The 20,345-nt window shown below is 44.6% G+C and overlaps 2 protein-coding genes across 2 annotated transcripts; both read right to left on the bottom strand.

Annotated features, from left to right (window-relative positions):
* Positions 1 to 699: 699 nt before the first annotated feature.
* On the bottom strand, positions 700 to 3,769 carry ZSWIM1 (zinc finger SWIM-type containing 1). Its single transcript, XM_058287149.2, has 2 exons — positions 3,699 to 3,769; positions 700 to 2,753 (listed from the first exon to the last, which is right to left on the bottom strand). The coding sequence occupies exon 2, from the start codon at positions 2,603 to 2,605 to the stop codon at positions 1,235 to 1,237; it is 1,371 nt and encodes a 456-aa protein (XP_058143132.1). The 5' UTR covers positions 2,606 to 2,753; positions 3,699 to 3,769; the 3' UTR covers positions 700 to 1,234.
* Positions 3,770 to 4,698: 929 nt separating this feature from the next.
* Positions 4,699 to 20,310, bottom strand: ZSWIM3 (zinc finger SWIM-type containing 3). The gene is made up of 2 exons (XM_004469868.3): positions 19,920 to 20,310; positions 4,699 to 7,728 (listed from the first exon to the last, which is right to left on the bottom strand). The coding sequence occupies exons 1-2, from the start codon at positions 20,072 to 20,074 to the stop codon at positions 5,823 to 5,825; spliced, it is 2,061 nt and encodes a 686-aa protein (XP_004469925.3). The 5' UTR covers positions 20,075 to 20,310; the 3' UTR covers positions 4,699 to 5,822.
* Positions 20,311 to 20,345: the final 35 nt, after the last annotated feature.

Raw genomic sequence — 20,345 nt, 5'->3', positions numbered from 1 at the left:
TTTCTTGTACAAAATTCTGTATTAGGCGATATGAATCTCTTGCTTTCAATCTCCCAGCCTGCTGAAGACAGGGAATGGGACCTGAGGCAAAGAAGGAAAATAATATTTACTTGAGCACCTGCTGGGCATCAGGCCCATTATATGCCCACTCTTCTTTAATCCTAACAACCCTGTGGGGATCCCCATTTTTTACAGATGAACAAATTGAGACTTAGCAAGGTGCTTGCCTGAGGTCTCAAAGCTAGTAAAAGGCAGAACCAGGACTCAAAAATCAGGCAGGGAAGGAACCAGGATCCACATGTAGTGTCCAACTCCAAAGTCTGGATTCTTTCCATCATTTACCCAAACTGCCTTCTACAAAACAGAAAGCTAAACAAGTGCTAGAATGTGCATTTCACTTTAATGCCCCTAGGATGGGGCAGGGGGAGAAAATGCTGGGAGCCTGACCGAGCCACCTCTTCAGAGAGGCCTGTTCCTCCAGGGAAGGCTGCTAGGCCTGCTTCTTAGGGCAGATGGATTAATTAGGTAAATCATCTCCTGACTGGGGAAACTGTTATTGAGCCCCAGTGCTCAACTTCAACATCATTTTTTGGAGCAGGAATTGCCTATTTTTATAAGGCCCTTGAGCTAAGAATGTTTTTTTACCTTATGAAAAGAGTGTTTAAAAAAAAAAAGAGAGAGAGGAACAAAGACAATATGTGGCCCACAAAGCCTAAAGTATTTATTAACTGGCCCTTTACAGAAAAAGCGTACTGGCTTCTGTCTTAGGAAACAGACACATTCTTGGTAGCAGGTTCCAGTGGAATAGAAAACCCTTGTCCTTCCTCTTCTGGAAGGAGGGCTCAGGGAAGTACAACAGGGGCTGTGTGTGTGTGTAAGGAGGGCTCAGGGAAGTGCAACAGGGGCTGTGTGTGTGTGTAAGGAGGGCTCAGGGAAGTGCAACAGGGGCTGTGTGTGTGTGTAAGGAGGGCCCAGGGAAGTACAACGGGCTCTGCGTGTGTGTGTAAGGAGGGCTCAGGGAAGTACAACGGGCTCTGCGTGTGTGTGTAAGGAGGGCTCAGGGAAGTACAACGGGCTCTGCGTGTGTGTGTAAGGAGGGCTCAGGGAAGTACAACAGGGACTGTGTGTGTGTGTAAGGAGAGCTCAGGGAAGTACAACAAGGGCTGTGTGTGTGTGTGTAGGGGTAGATGTAAGTGTGGACATGTGCATGAGCATGTTTGGGCACTGAAAGTAATCAGAGTTGGACCTGTTCGTAAGGGCCGATCCAGCTGTCGGCCAGTTCACGCAGTGTGCTGTACCGCCGCTCAAACTCCTCCTGGCTGCAGTGCTGCAAGAGTTGACCCACCTCCTCAGTGATGGAAGCCACTGCCAGGTGCTTATCCAGAGTCTCACTCCATCTGCTGCCCAAGATGCTCTCTAGACTGGCAGCAGAGCCTGCTTTCCACTCAGCCGGCAGCATGTCAGGCTGCAGCACCTGGCGACGGGCACTAAGCATGGCTAGGATGTGGCGGCAGGGCAGGTGGAAGGCCTGGTTAAAGTAGCAGCTGCAGCTGGCAGGGGGCTGGGGCTGCACCCTGTGGGTATCCTCCAGGATCTGTACGTTCACCTTTTCTGAGCCAGAGCCAATGAGGTGCACGGATTTCTGGACCACAGCAAGCTCACCCAGGCAGAGCTGGGCTGCGGGTCCCGTGCAGATGACATTGAGGGAGTGCTGGATGCGGGCTTCAATCAACCGCTCCACTTTCAGGTTTTCAGGGATGGCGCCTGAGGGGGTGTGACTGTTCTGGGGACTAAGGCCCGGGCTAAAGCTTGCCCTGTCTCCAGAGTTCTGCTGCATGTATCGGAGCAGACAGGCCAAGCCTTGTTCTATAGATGGGGTGGTGCCAAAGAACTGGCTGAGGATGTGGGTGATGATCTCCAGGCCCTGGAAGTAGCGGCTGCTCTCAGCTCGGCTTCTCCAGCGATGGGCTAACCAGATGCGGTCATAAAGCAGCCAGTGTAAATGGAGCTCAGGCAGTTGGGTAGAGGGGATCCAGTTGCTTAGGAGAGTATACAGCTTCCTCAGGTTGCCTGCTGTGGCCGAGGACATTGTACTCTGCAGGGTGGTCAGGAGCAGCCTCTCCACTGGCCTTTTGAGGGACAGCTGATAGAACTTGCCCTGGAGGAACTTACAGATGTGGAAGGCTGAGAGCAGGACCTCGGCAGCAGGGAACTCCATGGCCAGGGTAGGCAGGAGGAGGAAGTGAGGATCCACCAGGATGGTACAGACTCTTTCCCAGGCTGGGTTAAACTTCTTGAACACTTGGAACATCTGAGCCAGGCCTTCAGCATCCTCCTTGGCAGGGATGGCAAAGTAGACTGCCCGGGCAAAGTGATTCTCCAGCTGTACCCGAGGTCCATCCACCAGGAAGGTGTAGAGCACCTTGCCCCTTGGGTTATAGGTCCGGTGTATAAATAAGATCTCGGGGAAATGGGCAAAGACTTCCTGCATAAAGCAGCTCTGGTAGTTGAGCGTGACCAACTGGGCAGTCTTGCTAACCTGGTATAGCAGCATGGGTGGGCTTGGGTCCTCAATCAGGAGTTCGTTCAGTATGGTCGAGGCCATGGGGGAAATGAAAGATGTCTAGACGTTGAGGTAAAAATGCTCTCCTAAAGAGGCTGCTATCCAGAAGGCTCTCAGTCTCTCAAGTTCCAACTAAGCTGAGGCTTGAGGCTGTACTGTGAAATTCTAAGATCTTGTTCCCAAGACGTGCCTATGGAAAGGAAAAGGGGTTTAAGGAATCAGCAGGGACTTGGCTCTTCAATTATACAACCAAACAACATCAATTGAGTCCTTACTATGTGTCAGCACTCTTCTGGGGGAGATATACAATAAATGTGTAAACAAATAGGATATAACAGATAATGAATGTTACAAAGATCATAAAAATGGGTCACAGGCCAGAGAAAAGGTTGGGAGAGGAGGACATACTGTAGCTAAGGTGGTCAGGGAAGACCTCTCTTCCTCTGGAAGGAAGGGTGACCCTGGAGCTGAGACCTAGAGGGTAGGAAGAAGTCAGCCAGAAAAACATTTGGCTTCAGGAGATTTAAATGGGTATGAAGGCCAGAGCTGCAGGGTTTTTTTGTTTGTTTTTAATACCATTTAAAATATTTGTGTAGCACTGTAGAGCAATTTACAAATTGCTTCCTGGTATCTCTTCTCTCATTTGGTCATTTGGTATATACAGGAGAAATGCATTTGCTCCAAACTTGCTGTGTGATCTTGGGCAAATCAGTGACCCACTCTGAGCCTCAATCCCTTCAACCATAAAATGGAATGAACAAACATCTACAGCTTCTCCTGCCTCTAAGTGAAATCCTTTGTAAACTGCAATGCTCTCTTTAAATGTTCCCTCTAACTGGCCTCAAACCAGATTACTGCCCCCAGCTGAGGCTCAGAGAGGTTAACTGACTTGTCCACTATCGCTCTGTCAGTAGCTGGAAGCCAACTCTTTGGCTCTGGATCCTGACCGCTTTCCACAGCATCAGGGGTCAAAAGACCACGCATTGAGAGGGGACGCAGCCTTGACCTCCCATCCCTAACCGGGCAGTACGGTGCCCGGCCAGAGTCGAAGTCAATCTCCCATCCCTTTGGGAGTTGCGTCACGGCCGACCCCAGTGATCAGCTGTTTCACATCACCCCTGCAGAAATTACTCACCACAGCCTGGCTCCGACGCCATTTCTCCCCACTTGACCCTGCCCCGACTCTAAGTGACCTACAGGCTCACCAACCGCGGCGCCAGCTTGCAGTGACTTGGGCCAATAGCCAGAGAAATTCCCATTTGCGCTTTGGTCCCACGGACCAATCGTTGCCCGGAGCCCTGTGGGCGGGCGCTGTAACCAGAGTTACCAGGGGCTCAACTGGCAGTAACCAATGAAAGCCTGAGGATATTTGCATCAAGGCGCGCGTCTGAGTCCTAAGATTGCAACTCTGAGCCTGCTAGTCCTGGAGAAAAGTGGAAGGACCCCGTTACTGTGGAAACTCCCTCGAAGGCCGAAAATGAAAATAAATAGCAGTGTTTACGGAAATCTTTTTTTTTTTTTTTTTTTTTCGGTCAAACCCCAGTGTCAGGAGGATAAGAAAGGGTGCTTATGTAGTCGGTACGGCGTCTTCTGCCATAAGGGGAAACTGAGGCCAGGTCTTAAATTCTGCTTGTCCCTCAGGGCACAGGGGCCCGCCCTCACAGTTGAGAAAATCCAGACGCCCCTGTCAGATGTGAACCTCCGTGTTGCCTAGCCCAAACCCCTCCAGGATTTAACAGAGAAACAAGTCCGGAGTGGTGCTGTGACTTAAGGTCAAGAAAATCAGTGCAAGAAGCAAGACTGAATGCCATGTTTTGACCTCAGTTTTAAGCCCTCCAGCAATCCTGGAAAGTTTAGGTGATTAATAGCAAATTCAGAGAAAGTAGGTTACAGATTACCAGGGGTGGGAATGGAGGCGAGGAATTGGGTGTTACTGTCTAATGGCCACAGAGTTTCTGTTTGGGGGTGAAACAAAAGTTGTACTGGATGGTAGGGGTGGTAGCACAACACTATGAATGTAATTAACACCACTGAACTGGACACTTGAAAGTGTTAAAATGGGAAAGAAAAGGAAATAAAATAAAGCACAGCCAAAAGATAAATAATAAATTTTGAAAAGAAATATTCAAAACATGTATGATAAAACGACCTACTTTATTAATATATAAAGAATTCTCACAAATCAACAAAAAACAAATGATCCAATAGAAAAATGGACAAAGGATATGAATGGAAAATTCACAGTAAAATAGCTTATGAATATATATATATAAAAAGATTGCCAACTAGCAACAACACACAATCATTGTGTTTATTATTGCAATGGAAATGTTCTGTTTATATAAACCTAGAGAGGAAATTTGGGATTAAATTGGCCAACATGCTAATTTTTAGATGAGGAAACTGGAGTCAAGGAAATTAGGGATTTGCCCACAGACACCCAGCCAGTTGCTAGCAGTCAAGTCTAGAATTCAGTTTTCTCCCCTCCCAGTCTATTTGGTTTCCTCCAGAATATGGGGCTGCCTGAAATCAATGCTGAAAGCTTGGCTGGTAGAGAGAGGGTGAAGTGGTGGACTGTTAAGTCTGAATTTTGAGGCATCAGTTTCTAATTGGCTCCATAACCCCATTACACTGATAATTCTCAATTTCCTTCAAAATAAACAATCCAATCTACAGAACCCACTTTCTGACTGTAAAATCAGGAGTCCTACTGTTGTGCAATCCACCCCCCAGATGTAACTCCCCTTCCTTCCCTGTTCAAGTAGAATACATTTCCCTGCTTATTTGATTAAAAAGACAAACAAACAACACTTTAACACAAAAATAGATACAACAGATTCTTAAAGAGCAGCAGCAGCCAAGATCACCCTTCTTCCCTCTGTCCCTAAAAACAGACTTTTTTGCCAGACCCATTTTGTCTCACTTTCTCTTGGGGCAGGGGTCCATCTCTGTAGAGTAAGTAGGATCTGATCTCAGGGGTAGAGGAAGAGGGATGGACCTTTCAGCATGGAAATAACTTTGGCCTTGAACAATGAATGAGGCTCCTGAAGAATGCCAAAGGTAGGGTAGAGAGGGACAGAAAAGGGTTGTCATACACAGAATTCCTCTCCTTTCTATTGTGACAATCTTCTCACCCCTACCTAGGAAGACACTGGTTAAAAAGCTGACCCCCAGCATGATCTGCCTGCTTTGAGCTCTCAGACTTCCAAGGAGAAGGATTTGTGGTCTAGTGTACCAGCTCAGGTGCTTCAAGCATGAATCATGGCTCCAGCAGGAGGGAGCCCTCTTCTTCCTCTGGCTTTCCCCAGAGGAAAGGCAGTTGCCCCACATCCTCAAAATCCCCTGGATTCTGACTTGGCTCTGGCAGCTGGCAGGGGTCAGCCCAGATGTCCACAATCTTGCGCAGGGTGGAAAAGCGCTCCTCCAGCTCTGGCCCCTCACTCTGCATTAGGAGGTTGGCTAGCTCCCCGCTTAGGTCCTGAATCAAGTCCTGTTGTCCTTGCTTCCCAGGATGACCTGTGTTTGGGGCCAAAACAGTGTCCCCATTGGGCCCAAGGAGGTGCTGGTACCTCTTCTGCCACCGGCGGCACACCATGGCTTCACCCACAGGCTGCTGGCTGGTGTGCAACAGGGCCAAAACATGCCGGCATGGCAGGTGGTAGCATTGTTGAAAGGAACAGCTGCAGCTGCAGCCATCTTTGCTAACCTGGTGAGAGTCCTCTAGCAGCTGAATGTCCACTGGGGAGCGAGCCACATCCATCAGGTGGGTGGAGTTCTGTACCACCTCCCACTCTTTGTGACACAACTGATAGGCCAGCTCGGAGCCACACTGGTGCAAGCTATCTAGCATACCACTTTGGGAGGGCTGCACCTGCTGCTGCGAGTCTGACTTTGTCACTTCCACGGGGAGCCAAGAAGGCTTGGTGAGGTTCCCTCCACAGATTCCAAAGGCCTTCTTGGGCCTTGGTGGCATGGTGCTTGCTGGCCCGACCCGCTTTAACTTGAGAGGAGCTGTGGGCAAGTTCTTCAAGCCTTTGGTGTTAAATAAGTCTATGTAATCCACAAAGCTGAGGATGCAGTCCAGCAGGGACTGCTGTTCCCGAAAGAGGCTGGACACTTTGCTGGTGACGATGTCCAGGCTGTCCATGTAGGTATTACATGCGTGCAGGCCCTTCCTGACGTGCATATACCACAGCAGTTCACAGGAGAACCAGTGGGCCTGCAGGAAGCTGAAGAGATCCTCATCTAGGAGGGTTTGGGACATTTGAGAGAGACTTTGCAGGCTGGCATTGGAAGTGACAAACACAGCCTCCCGCAGGGCTTCTTTCATGAGCCTTTTAAAGGATGGCGCGGCAGAACTACGATGCAACTTTTTCTCCAAGAGTCGGGTTGTGTGGTAGATGGAAAGGAGGATGCGGGCAGCAGGAAAGAGCTCCTGCAGGATGGCCCGGTGAGGGAAGGATGGGTCCACAAAGACCACCTTGATCTTGGGCCAGTCAGAGTTGAACTCTGTGAAGATGCTCAGCATCTTGGCCACAGACGTGGCTGTCTCGGCCTTGAGCACAGCAAAGTGTACCACTCGACTCTCTCGTTCCTTGTTCTCCACCAAAAAAGCATAGAGGATATGGCCCTGGGTGTTCTCTACCCGGTGCAGCAGGAGATTCTCTGGGAAGCGGCTGAACAGGTCACTCATCTTGCTGCTCTGAAAGCTGAGTCGGTCCAGGTCTTTGCTGTTGCCCACACTAAGGGAGGCCATGGAACCTTCATCTACCTTGAGAAAATTCTTCATCACTTTTGCAATCTTGGCCAGGTCAGAAGGAGTGATGCTCTCTTGCACAGGCTCTGAGGGCACCTGCATCTTACCTAGGCAAAACGATGATTCAACAGGAGACTTCTTGGCTATATCTAGGTTTTTCTTGATTGTGGGCTGCACAGGCTGGGGTTTCTGCAGGCATGTTGTCTTCTGTGTTTTGCCAGCAGTGTCTCCACCAGGACCAAAAGTTTTGGAGTCAACATGTATATGCTTGGTGTTCAGTTCACTGATAAATAGTCTATCTAGTTTCTCGTTGTACTGCAGGAGCAAGTATGCTGGGCACATGTCTGCCTCTGGTGTTCTCTTCCTGTTGGACTGGGTCCGAATACAGACAAATTTCACCTTCACATATCTAGGGAAGGTAGAGGTGACAATGAGAAAGGTGCTGACCACCTCCTTTCTCTTATAAGGCCCTGTAGGTGTATACTCTTAGGGACATTAAACTGACTCCTATGTTTCCTGGGAGACACAATGTAATGTAGGGTGTAGAGAAGGAAGATATAGGTTAACTCTCAAGTCCCAAAGTATTCAGCTCTTTCTTCAAGACCCTCTCCAACTATAACACCCCATATTTTCATCTGTAAGCAGTCAGTCCTAAACCGAAACTCTCCATTGCCCATTTGTAGTTGCCAACAATTTAATCTGAGACCAGATACAAGGGAAAATAAGACAAGAGGCGGGCCTCAGGGTACCCAAGAGCTTATTCACTGTTTAAAATGTCCCCTACATTCCTGTCCTTTGGGAGCTTCCTCCAGACATCAAAGATAAAAGACAGGCTTTGAGGACATTACACTAGATAAGTGGTTTTCAGCTGAGCTTTTCTGGGCCCTCAGGCCTCTAAAGAGGGGAAGAGCTCTGTTTGTGTCTCATTTAAAGAAAAACGTCTACATCCTAAAAAATGTTTAATAACCACTCAGCTAGGTGATCTTTAGGGTTCATTCTATATCTGCCATTTTATGCAGAAAACGATGATTCAAAGGAAACAGATAATTGATTATCTGCCCTTTTCTCTTTCTATGTCCACTTTACCCAAGCTCCAGAGTTCAAATCAAGTCCCATCTTCTCCAGAAAGCCTTTGCTGATGCTCCCAAGCCAAAATATTGCTTCTTTCTCTGAATTCATAGCATCTCTCTAAAATGCTTAGCCAAATATATTTTTTTAATGTAATTAAAAAATAATAATAATAAATAAATATTTAAAAAAAAAATGCTTAGCCAAGTGGCAGGATACCTTTACACAGTGGAGATGCTGGAGGCAGATTGTCTAGATTTGAATCCAAGTTCTACCACCCAGTAGCTCTTTAAACTTGAGTGAGTCACTTCACCTTTCTGTGTATACAGTTCCCTCATCGTAAAAAAACTTCTTTTTAAGGTTATTGTAAGGATTAAATGAGCCACAAGTATAATATTTAGCCCAAGAGTCTAGTTCAGCTTTTTCTTTATGGTCGGTATAAGCTAGCTGTTACTATTTCAGCTCCTGAACCTTATGACATTCTCTTGGGTGCTTGTTTTCTGCTATTTAATTTCTCAGATGTTTATGCAGTGCCTTTCCAATTGGAGGGAGAAGTCTCCAAATGGCAGGGCTGAGTTATACCTCATAGTTGTCTAAGTACCTAACACAGTGCTATACTTTCAGCAGATGCTTATCAAAGGCTTACTGAATGAATCACAGACCACTGGTGGGTGGGACAGGTCACACCTGTCTCCTCAGGGAGTGTTCCAGTCCAAAAACCAGGGGAGGGGAAAAAATCTCAGTCCTGGGCATGACATGGCACAGTCAGGGAACCTTACTCATCCTTTTCCAAACTCTCTAATCTAGCTGGTCCTGTTTGCCCACCATGTGGGGCAAGCTTAGAAAAACAGGATCTGTCTGGCTCAGCAATGAGGGTGGAGGGGTCCAGGGCTGAGGACGCCCACACCTATTGCATGGTCGGTGCGGGGCTGCTCTGCCAGCCCCAGCTCAAGGCCAGAAGGGGCTGGAGTGGCCCAGTAATTTGGGAGGCCAGTGAGTGGTGACCAGTGTGGCCACTGTCTTTTTCTCCAGTTTTATTTTCCATTCCTTACCTTCTTGTTTACTATGTCTTAGAAAGACAAACTGCGTACAGCTTCCCGTGTTCACTAAGCTGCGTCTCACCTCGTGCCTTTCCTCATGTTTGTTCCTCTACCTCGTACACCCTTCCCATCTTTCTTCAAATCAGAGCTTACTCAGCCTTGGAGATCATATGATCCATCATCTTTTCTAGAAAGCTTTTCCCATGCCCTTAGACTGTCCTACCCTTCTGTTCTCTCAACAGTTTACAATAACTCTGGTTCTTCAAATTATATGGACTTTATGTACAAATAGTAAATGCTTTTTGAGTTACTCCCAAGAAAGTTACTGATGACTGCCAATCAAAAAGCTCTACCATTCCTGACTCCATTACTGACCATACCTCCCAGGATGGGAACCTCAGTTTTTTGTTTTTTTGGGTTTTTTTTTTTTGTGGTACTGGGGGCTGGGGATTGAACCCAGGACCTCATATGTGGGAAGCCGGCACTCAACCACTAAGCCACATCGGCTGCCCTGAGTTGGTTTTTTCATTTGTTTGCTGGGACCTCCTACATGGGAGGCAGGAGCTCAACTTCTTGAGCCACATCCACTCCCCTTAGCATTCTTTTTAATTCCTCTTTCTCCTTCATGCCCATATCCAATAGGCTAACATGCCTTTTTAATTCTTCCCTAGTACTATAACAAGTCTTGAGGATTTATTATATGCCCAGCTATACTATGCGCCCAATATGTATCATTTTATACTATTTACCCACATTTTACAGATGAGGGAACAGGCTTAAAGAGGTTCAGGAGTGCTCTCAAGGGCGAGGATCTGGGAGGTGAACTCAGTCTGCTTGGCTACCATTATGCTGAGTAACTTAACCATTAGGCTGCTTTTCTTCCTTCAAAATGCGTCTCGATTTGATTCTTTTCTCGGAACTCCCATTTTTGCCCTCCTCATCTTGACCCTCCTTGGTCAGCTTCAGTACTTTCCTTAGTGGTTTCTAAACATGCTGTCCTCATTGGCATCATGCACTTCAAACTTACTGGATATTAGCCTGAAGCCTTCCATTATTTTTTTCCTTTTCCCTGGTATAATTATCCCAAACACTGTGATACTTACTTTTCTGTCTCATTTTTGCAATATGCAAAGGTCAGTGTTGCCAGTGAAAATAGATAAATTTTTTGTAAGAATTCACTTAGCACTGTGGTTATTTTAATCTATGCTGATTTCTGTCTCTCCAGTAAAAGCACAGACTCCATTAAAGACAGGGACAGCGCTGAGAGCTGAAAGTGCTCAACCTGGACCCGGAGGAAGGGGAAGTCAGTCAGCCTTGCCTCCTTCCAGTCTACTCTGTATCCTGTATCTTCTCCTGGACTTTAACCTGATGTGCCCCCTCTATACTCCCAGTGCCTGGTGTCCCTGGCACATACCAAAGTGTCCTATAGACAGATACTGAATGAGTGGCAAGTGACTGAATGTACAACACAGAAAGGTCTTCCTACAACTCGAGCAGTATACTAGGACGTTCACAGGCGTAGAGTTCTGTCAGATGACTTGGCTCCTAGTCAGAGCACTATTACTTTTCTCTTACTAACTATAACTTTGGACCAGTCCTTTGTCTAATATCAAGCATTTACTGAGTCCTACTAGGCACCAAACACTGCATTAGTTGCTCAAAGGCTGAAAGACAAATTAGATAGTCCCTACTCCCAAAGTCTAGTGAAAAGATGATTATATAGGTGGCTAGTAAAAGTCAAATTAAATGACTATTAAATAAAGGTACCAGCAATACACTTATAACTGAAATGAATAAAGAGTGATTTGCTCTGACTTTGGGATTAGTACAGATTAACTAAAGCTCTAGATAAATTTTACATAAGATTTTTATCCTTGTTGTATGTAGATTATATCTGGAATGGTGACGTAAAATTTTTATAAGTGAAAAAAGGGCAAAGCCATTTTAGACAAACTAACTTGAGTTAGGAATAAGACTACAGTCAGAACATCTTCCCTCTCCTGCTAATAGTGTGTGCCCCGGTAAGTCACTTCCCTTCTCTTATCTACAGATATACAAATAACAATAGAGTAAGTTCCTCCAGATCTAAGAATAATCAGTACACTTAAGGTGAATCCACTTAAAAGGCTGTAGCAGGTTCCTTGCTCCATCCTTTTGTCCCTTGGCTCCCAACAAACCTCCCCTCCCCCACAAAGCTACGTGCTTCACAGCTAGTGTAAACCAAGTGAGGTAATCCCATTAGGACTGGGCATGCCTATTGGCCCAATTCTTGCCAAAGAAACATGATAGAAAACCTGCGGGAAACCAAGGCAGATCCTTTTCTTCCCTGGCTGTACCTCCTGCACTTTTTGCCAAGAAGGGAGTCATCCTGAGGGTAAAGCTGAGAACTGAGGGCAGCAGAGTAGAAAGATGGAAATAGCCCAGGTGACGGAAACAATCACCTTCAGAGGCCCACCTCTGGACTTCTAAATTTTGGGAACTAATAGGCTAATTTCGGCTAGGTTTTTCAGTTCAATGCAGCCAAAACCATCCCCAGAAACATTTCATAGTAAATAGTGGAAAAAAGATTTGAGTGGACTCTTTCCTTAAAAAAAAAAAAGACACAAAAATTATGAACTTACTATTATCTTGTATTTAACAAAACATAGGTTATAATGGCAACTATATGCCAATTCTTAGAATAACCGAAGAATTAAAACAACTTACTGTTTTTTTCCCTGGTATAATTATCCCAAACACTATGTATGATACTTTTCTGTCTCATTTTTGCAAAATGCAAAGGTCAGTTTTGCCAAAATATTCCCTGGCTTTATCAAGTTTCCCAAGGGCCTGTCTCAATTCTTTGCATTTCAAATTTCATCATATTGTCCTCGTTGATTTCCTGTATTTGTTTGGTAACTGGCATAAGTCTGAGGATGATGTAAACAGTTCTCTATCCTAACTTTCAGGGACTTCAGCAAGTCCTGCAGCTCTTGGAAGATAAGCAGTCCAGTTTACATCAGTTTTATCTACATTGTATTATCCTGATGTTTACCATATCTATCCCTCAGCCAGATACTGATTTCCAAAACTGTTGATGGAACTGGCAGGGAGACACAGGAAGGAATGGCTAAGCAGGGACTGGTTTACTAGCAAGATTTTTGTGTTTGCTATCCCACACAGCCTGTGACTCTGGATGCATGGATAATGAAAACACAGATAACAAACGGGGTTCAGTTGAAAGCGCTGTGGTAAGGATTCAGGGAGACAAGGCCTATAAAGTTCTTAACCTAGTGGATGGAAGGCATTCCAAAAAAAGTACAAAAATGGTAGCTGTTAGGGTAGCAGATGTGGCTCAAGTGGTTGAGCACCTGCTTCCCACATGGGAGGTCCTAGGTTCAGTCCCTGGTGCCTCCTAAAAACAAAAAAAAAAACCAAACAAATGAAAGAAGTCAACTCATGGGAGCCAATGTGGCTTAGTGGTTGAGTGCTGGCTTCCCACATACAAGGTCCCAGGGTCAATCCCTGGCCCTGTTACCTCAACAACAACAAAAAAAAGGTAGCTGTTAGACTGAGCAGTCATGGAAAGATGTCAGAGAGTACTTCATGGACTGCTTGAAGAACATCAATCTCCAAAAAGGCCTAATAAAGAAACACTCTACAGCCATAAGAATATGACAAGGAGAAACTGGTCATAAAAAACACAGAACCTCCTCATTGATTGGGACTTTGGGTCATTAAGTTCAATCCTTTCCGAGGCCAGCACCTCCCACGATACATTTTTTTTTTTGACTCTTCAAGTACCTACCATTTTCTATCTTACTTTGGCAACTACTTACTGAGCACTATGTGCCAGCACCTACATGCATTTTCTTATTTTATCTTCACCACAACTCTCCTCATTTTACAAAGGATGAGACTGTGCTCAGAGATTAAAAAGTCTTGTCCAAAATTAAGGGGGTTAAATAAATTAAGATGGCTGCCTGCATTGGTGTTGCTGGGAGCCATCCCTTTCCAAGAAATGGCAGGGACTTTCCAGACAATAAAAACTGACTACCAGGATGGGACTTTCAGAGATAGCAGAACATTCCCCATAAAGGTGCAATTTGAGTGACATTTAGGGATAAACTGGTCTCAGTCCCATAGGGATAGAATATTAGAAATTGATGAGAATACCATACTAACTAATGTGTATCTGCTCCTGCCTTGTAAGACCCTTGTATGCAATGAAGAACTTAACTGTCAACCAATTATTATCCTTTCCACTTGGAAATCCTCTAAATCCTTTCATAAGCAACTGTGACTAGATGGTTAGCAAGACTCACTCCACTCTGTTTGAGATCCCTGGGCTCAAACAGTCTCTCTTTCAACCCATATTGTACGTGTTTTTCTCTTTTAACAGGGCAAAGCCTGCTTCTCTTGACTCCAGAGTCCTACTCTTAACAACTGTACCAGTATTTCTGGAACTTCAATGAATTGCAAACCATCTTTACATCTGCCATAGTTTGCCACATATCATTTGCATTATTATTTTCAAGTGGTTTTCTTCCTATCAGCACCCTTGTTTTGCTGTAACAAGAAGATTTTATGTCTACATATTTAAATAAATACTTATATTAAAACCATCTTGCCTAAACACCAGCAGTATGTATACCTGACTGTGGGAAACACTGCACTCTGCTAACCTCCTAAAATTATTTCCCCAAACCTGCCCTCCAGTGCCCAAGAGCAGTACTCATCCCACATATTCACGAGTCACTAAAAACCCCAACACAATGCACTCTTAACAGAGCCAGCGTCCAATAAATGATCCAAGAATATTCTTTACAACCCCAACAAGCAGTCTTGACCTATTTCTGCTTAAAGACTTGTGATGCTCATGAATTCACACCTCCTAAGCTAGCTCAGTTCACTAATGTCTTCAAGAATAGACACCACAATTTAGTCATCTTTGTATCCCAACTCAAGCCTGGCCCACGGTAAATGCATAGGTTTTTACTAAAACTTTCTTGAATGAATAAATTAACAAAAGATATTAAAAAGCTGTTACAGCCTGGTAGTAAAGTATGGCAGCTAAGAAAGAGCTCTGGCAATAAACAGGCTGGCTCTGACCATCAGTTCTAACACCTAGATGCTGTCCTGTAATTTCTTAAAATCTTACTGTACTTCCTGCTGCTTTCTGCCCCTTCCCATTTTTCTTGGCTTCGATTGTATCAAATCCAGACTTCCTGGGCTCACACTCAGGTGGTTTTGGGGTGAGGGTGATTTTTGTCACAGGTTCTCTGATTAGTTTTGTCTTACAGGTCTTAACTATCTCAGTTCCTGCTCCTGCCCTCTCCTTGACTGTATCTCTTTTTTCTTCTTGCTTTCATGGAACTTCATCAAACACAGCCTCCAAAGAGTTAACAATTAAACTCTGACCTTTAACATAATGCAGAGAGGAAGAAACTATTAGTCTCCCCTTAACATTTGACTTCTGGCTCTCTTTCCCTATCTGCAATATAATAATAATAGTAACAGCTAATATATATGAAATACTTTTAAGCACTTACAAGTGTAAACTCATTTAATGGGAATAACAAACCTTGCCTCTGATAAGGTTATTCAGAGGACAAAGTCAGACAGTGAAGGGGAATGTGCTTTGTAAATTTTCTCAGCAAAACGTTAGGGATAACAATTTCACTTTTCTAATTAAGAGCCTGCATTGGTATCAAGTGCCAACCAAACCCTCATGCCCACCCTCACCCCCCCATGTATAAACGAGGTTAAGTTCCCCCACCCCCATCCAGCATCTTGAGCTTTTCCCTTTTCCTGGAGCCCTTACCACAGTTTTAAGTAAATAATTATTTCTGTGAGATTATAGTTTACTATCTACTTTCCTGACTAGAGGGTAAGCTACATGAGGCACCAGCTGAATTTATCTTTTTCAACATTGAACTTCTAGACACTAGCTTGAAGTTCTCAGTAAACAGTTGCTGAAATGAATGAATTAAACTGTGGAATTTATAATAAGGCTGACTTGCCCATACAAGTGGAATAAGTGATATGAAATAATCTCCAGGATACATTAATAAGTAAGAAAAGCAAGGTACAGAATGATGTATATAAATAGTATCCTGCCACTTGTGTTTTTTTTTTTTTCAACTTAACACTTTTATTTATTTATTCCAGCCATCATTTACTGAGCAATTACAGAGTGCTCTCAGAATTACCCCCACTTTCCAACCACTTGTGTTTAAAACAAGATGCATATGCATATATAGAATATGCTTGTTTAGGCACAGTGCTTTTCAGGAAGGTAATAACAGTCGACTCTAGATAATGCAGACTTTTAGACCCTTTTATATGATTTGAATTTTCTTTTTAATGACATGACTGTATTACCCTTCCAAAAACAAATTTTTAAAAATTGTTAAACCTTCAAAAACAAAAATAAATGAATCCCAACCCTCCAATCCAATTTTCTTTCCTCCAGCATAATTCTCACTTCTGGCTAAACAAGTCTCCTCACTGCCTTCTGAGCACATCACATTAATACCTATACTAACTCATACCATTTCTCCCTCCAGGATGTTAACCATCCCATGGTAGGAAGAATGGTCCCAAAGGTGTCCACATCCTAATCCCTGGAACCTGTGAATATGTTAGGTTATAGGACAAAGGGGCTTAAGATTGCTCATGAGCTGATTTTAAAATAGGGAAAATTATCCTAGATAATATGGATGAGCATAACATAATCACAAGGGTCGTTAAAGTGGAAAAGGGATAAATACACAACTATGTGATTACACTCAATACCACTGATCATATACTTCGGATGGATTGCACACTTTGGATGGATTGTATGTATGCTTTCCTAATATGTATCAATAAAACTGATTTAAAGAATATAAAAAAAAGTGGAAGAGAAGTCAGAGAAAGAGATGTGATGATAGAAGCAAGGTTAGAGTGGCATGATGAGAACTCAATCTGCCAATGCTGGCTTTAAAGATAGAGGAAGGTGCCATGAGTCTAGGAGTGATGGCAGTGTCTAGAAGCTGAAAAAGACAAGGAAACAGAATCCTGAAGCCATCATGTTCAGTGAAATAAGCCAGACACAAAAGGACAAATATTGTAGATTTCACTTATATGAAATAACTAAAATATACAAATTCAGAGACAGAAATAGATGACGGGTGATGTGGGGGTGGAGGATGGGTAGTTATTGTTTAATGGGTACAGAGTTTCTGTTTGGGTGATAGAAAAGTTTGGTACTGGATGGTGGTGATGGTAGCACAACACTGTGAATGTAAATATTACCACTGAATTTTATACTTGAAAGCGGTTAAAATGGGAAATTTCATGTTGCATGTGTTATCACAATGTTTAAAAAAAAAAAAAAAAGGGGGCGGTGGACTTGGCCCAGTGGTTAGGGCGTCTGTCTACCACGTGGGAGGTCCGTGGTTCAAACCCCGGGCCTCCTTGACCCGTGTGGAGCTGGCCCATGCACAGTGCTGATGCGCGCAAGGAGTGCCCTGCCACGCAGGGGTGTCCCCCGCGTAGGGGAGCCCCAAGCGCAAGGAGTGCGCCCCGTAAGGAGAGCCGCCCAGCGCGAAAGAAAGTGCAGCCTGCCCAGGAATGGCGCCGCACACAGGGAGAGTTGTCTCAGCAAGATGACGTAACAAAGAGAGACACAGATTCCCATGCGCCGGACAAAGAGGACCCAGCAAATGGACACAAAGAACAGACAACCAGGGTGGGGGGGGGGGGGGGGAAGGGGAGAGAAATAAATAAATATTTAAAAAAAAAAAAAAAAGTAAGGAAAATGGATTCTCCTCTAGAATGTCCAAGAAAGGAACGCAGCCCTGCAAACACCTTGATTTTAACTCAAGTCACATCGTCTGACTTCTAATTTACAGAACTGTAAAATAATACATTTTTGTTATTTTAAGCCACTAAATTGGTGGTAATTTGTTATATAGCAAGTAAAAAACTAATATACCTCCCAACACCTCTTATCTTTGGGGGCCCCGTTCAAGCCTTCCTTGCCCTTCTCCAGCCTACAGCTCTCTTTCAACATCCATTTCCCCTAATGGCATGTTTAGCACTTGATTCATTCACTCGACAAATAATTATTTAATGCCTGCTATGAGCCAAACCCTTTGCTAGACTTTGGGGATGAAACTAACCAGACCCCTCTCTGCAAGAGTCAGCTAACCCAGAGAAACACCTGTAAATTGTATTTCAAAACAATGTGCTATGAGCCATAGTAACAAGTTTTCTAAAAGAGGTCCAAAATGACCCCAGATTGCACAAGAATATTTATTTTAATGGTTATTTCTAAACACATAGCATTCATTTACATTAACACTCCATTTTACATCAAATCGGTCAATCTGATTCTAGAGTACACCTATTTAATTTTTTGCTATTGTTACTTCATAAATATCATGGTTTAGATTGGGGCTAAAGTATGTTTCTTTCACCATTTTTTTTTTTTTAAGATTTATTTAATTTATTTATTTATCCCCCTATCGTTGTTTTGCACTTGCTGTCTGCTCGTCTTCTTTTTAGGAGGCACTGGGAACTGAACCTGGGACCTCCCATGTGGGAGGGAGGCACCTAATGGCTTGAGTCCCCTCCATTCCCTCTTTGACTATTAAGACTAACTCAATTCATAGAAAAATGTGAATTAAGTTGTAGTAGGAGGTATGACAAGAACTGAGATAATGATATACAAAATAACTGACATTTAAGGAAATGTGAGCTAAGATAACTGGATGGGCGATGTCTTTCTAGACACATCTAGAGGGCATGATAAATGCAAGGACCTGGAAGCTGTGGCCTTGGGACAGGCACTGAGTGTAGAGTTGCTCCTGTGGGGATAGAGCACACAGTGCAAGATGGAGAGGTCAGAGGGGTCAGATGGCCTGGTGAGCCAGGATAATGATCCTGGACTTCACCCGCAAGGCAACAGGAAGCTCCTACAGTTTATTTGAAGGAGACTGTACGCAGCAGAAAGAAGGGTGGTTTTTTTTTTTTTTGGGGGGGGGGGTGTTCTCACTGCTTAGCATGGTGCTACCCACATAAGTACAAACATCTCACGAAGGCACCTAAAGAACTTTCAGGAAGAATGCAACTGGCCTCATCTTTTACCAAGCACAGCACTCCACACTGTTTCTCAACATGTCACCTTCTATCACAATTCTGTGCCTTTGCTCCTTCTTCATCTGGTCAAACTCCTCCATGCTACTCAATAACTAACCTTTGAGCCCCTACTCTAGTGCTCTGCAATTCATTCAAAGCCCAGAGAAACCAATACTTCCAGTGTGAAGCCTTTCCCTACCTCCTAGGCATGTTACCTCCTCTTCTGCACACATCTCTTTTAAAGCACACAGACTAGGTTTGCTGTCCTACCTTAAGCTTCTTGAGAGTAGGTTTGTACTGTGTCATCTGTACCCAGCACAACACTGAACTTCAGAGTTGTGGAAAGAACACGACCTGGATCCTAGCCGGGGAACTTTGGCCAAACATCTCAACCCTGAGATCTCAAACTGGGGCCCACAGATATCCTTTGTTTCACTCCCAAGTTGACCCACATGGAGCAAATTAAAATTTGAATTGATTTACAATTAAAACATGGAAAAGTTCACATAATAGTCTGGATTGCTGACTCCTCTTATCATTTTCACATGGCAGCAGTCAGCTGAAATTGATTAGATGGGCCTGCTCTCCAACTGCCCCAATTCATACTTCTCTGTTGTTGCCAGCACAAAGGCCTGTTTGTCAGTTATTACTTTATCATTCTTTTTCTTATAGTAAAATTAAAAGTTAAACTTTCTTACACTGGGCTGTTTCACCTGAGCTTTAGAGGCATTTGAGTTTTCAACCCATCTTAACCTGTAAGCCTGTTTTCTCACCTGTCAAATGGGAAACATGACATTTATCTAAAATCCTCAATACAACTCTGCAGGATGAAGAATACACAGTAGAAAATGCTGTATTGGAAAGTGATTGGGAAACAGCTGTTAAAATCAGGGGCTCAAGAATAATTTATAGACTGAATAAATATGAATGAATGACTCAACCAACCAACAATTGACTCTTACAGCTTTGTAAAGAACCGATTGATGAAGGAAATTATCTCTAAGGTGTTTTTCACCCCATTGTGAAGTTTGGGATCCTGAAGATGCTCAAGAAAAAAAAAAAAAGGGACAAATGGCAGATATTATGAATTCCAGAAAAGCGTGTTGAATAGAGGAGTGAATGAAGGTGATGTGGGTTTGTCAAAATGCTACACCTGTTGAGGTTTTTGCTCTCTTTTCACAAAGCACATAGCAGGTGCTCAAAGCGCCCGTTGAATGAATGGCTGGCGACAGACATAAGGGGTCAACTGCATATCCATTTCCCTCCTCCTCCTCCACCTCCTCCTCCTCCACCTCCTCCTCCTCCCCCACCTCCTCCTCCAGGAGGCCCTCAGGGGGCTGTCCGGCCTCCACCCCACCCTCCTGCTCCGCCCCTGCCCCGCCCTTACAGGATGTCCTCACGGATGGAAGTGCCATGGTTGAGGTTGTGGAGGCGGACGGAGACGCAGTCCCTGAGAATGAAGGAGCACTTGTTCTCCTTTTTGTAGGCGTTGAAGCACTCCTTGAAGTCCTTGTAGGTCTCGAAGCAGCTACCTAGCTCCATGGCCGCCCCCTGAGCCCACACCACGGGCTGGTCCCAGCTAGGCCCAAGATCACGCTAGGGGTCAGAGGTCACACTATAAGGGTATACAGGGGGCCTGTGCTCAAGAGGCCTTAGAGGTCGGCCCCACCTGGGTGGCCTATCATGGAGCTCAGGAGGAGCCCTAGGTCTGACAGGGTTATGAAGGGTTGGAGGCTTCTCTGCTGTCTAACAGGAGGAAATGATACTCAGCCCTTATTATTCAGTCGTGAGGCTCCGCCCCCACGCTGCTGCA

This window comes from Dasypus novemcinctus, chromosome 24 (assembly GCF_030445035.2).
Source record: "Dasypus novemcinctus isolate mDasNov1 chromosome 24, mDasNov1.1.hap2, whole genome shotgun sequence".
NCBI lineage: Eukaryota > Metazoa > Chordata > Mammalia > Cingulata > Dasypodidae > Dasypus > Dasypus novemcinctus.
Note: the sequence above shows the minus strand (reverse complement) of the source record. Positions and strands in the feature narration are given on the sequence as shown.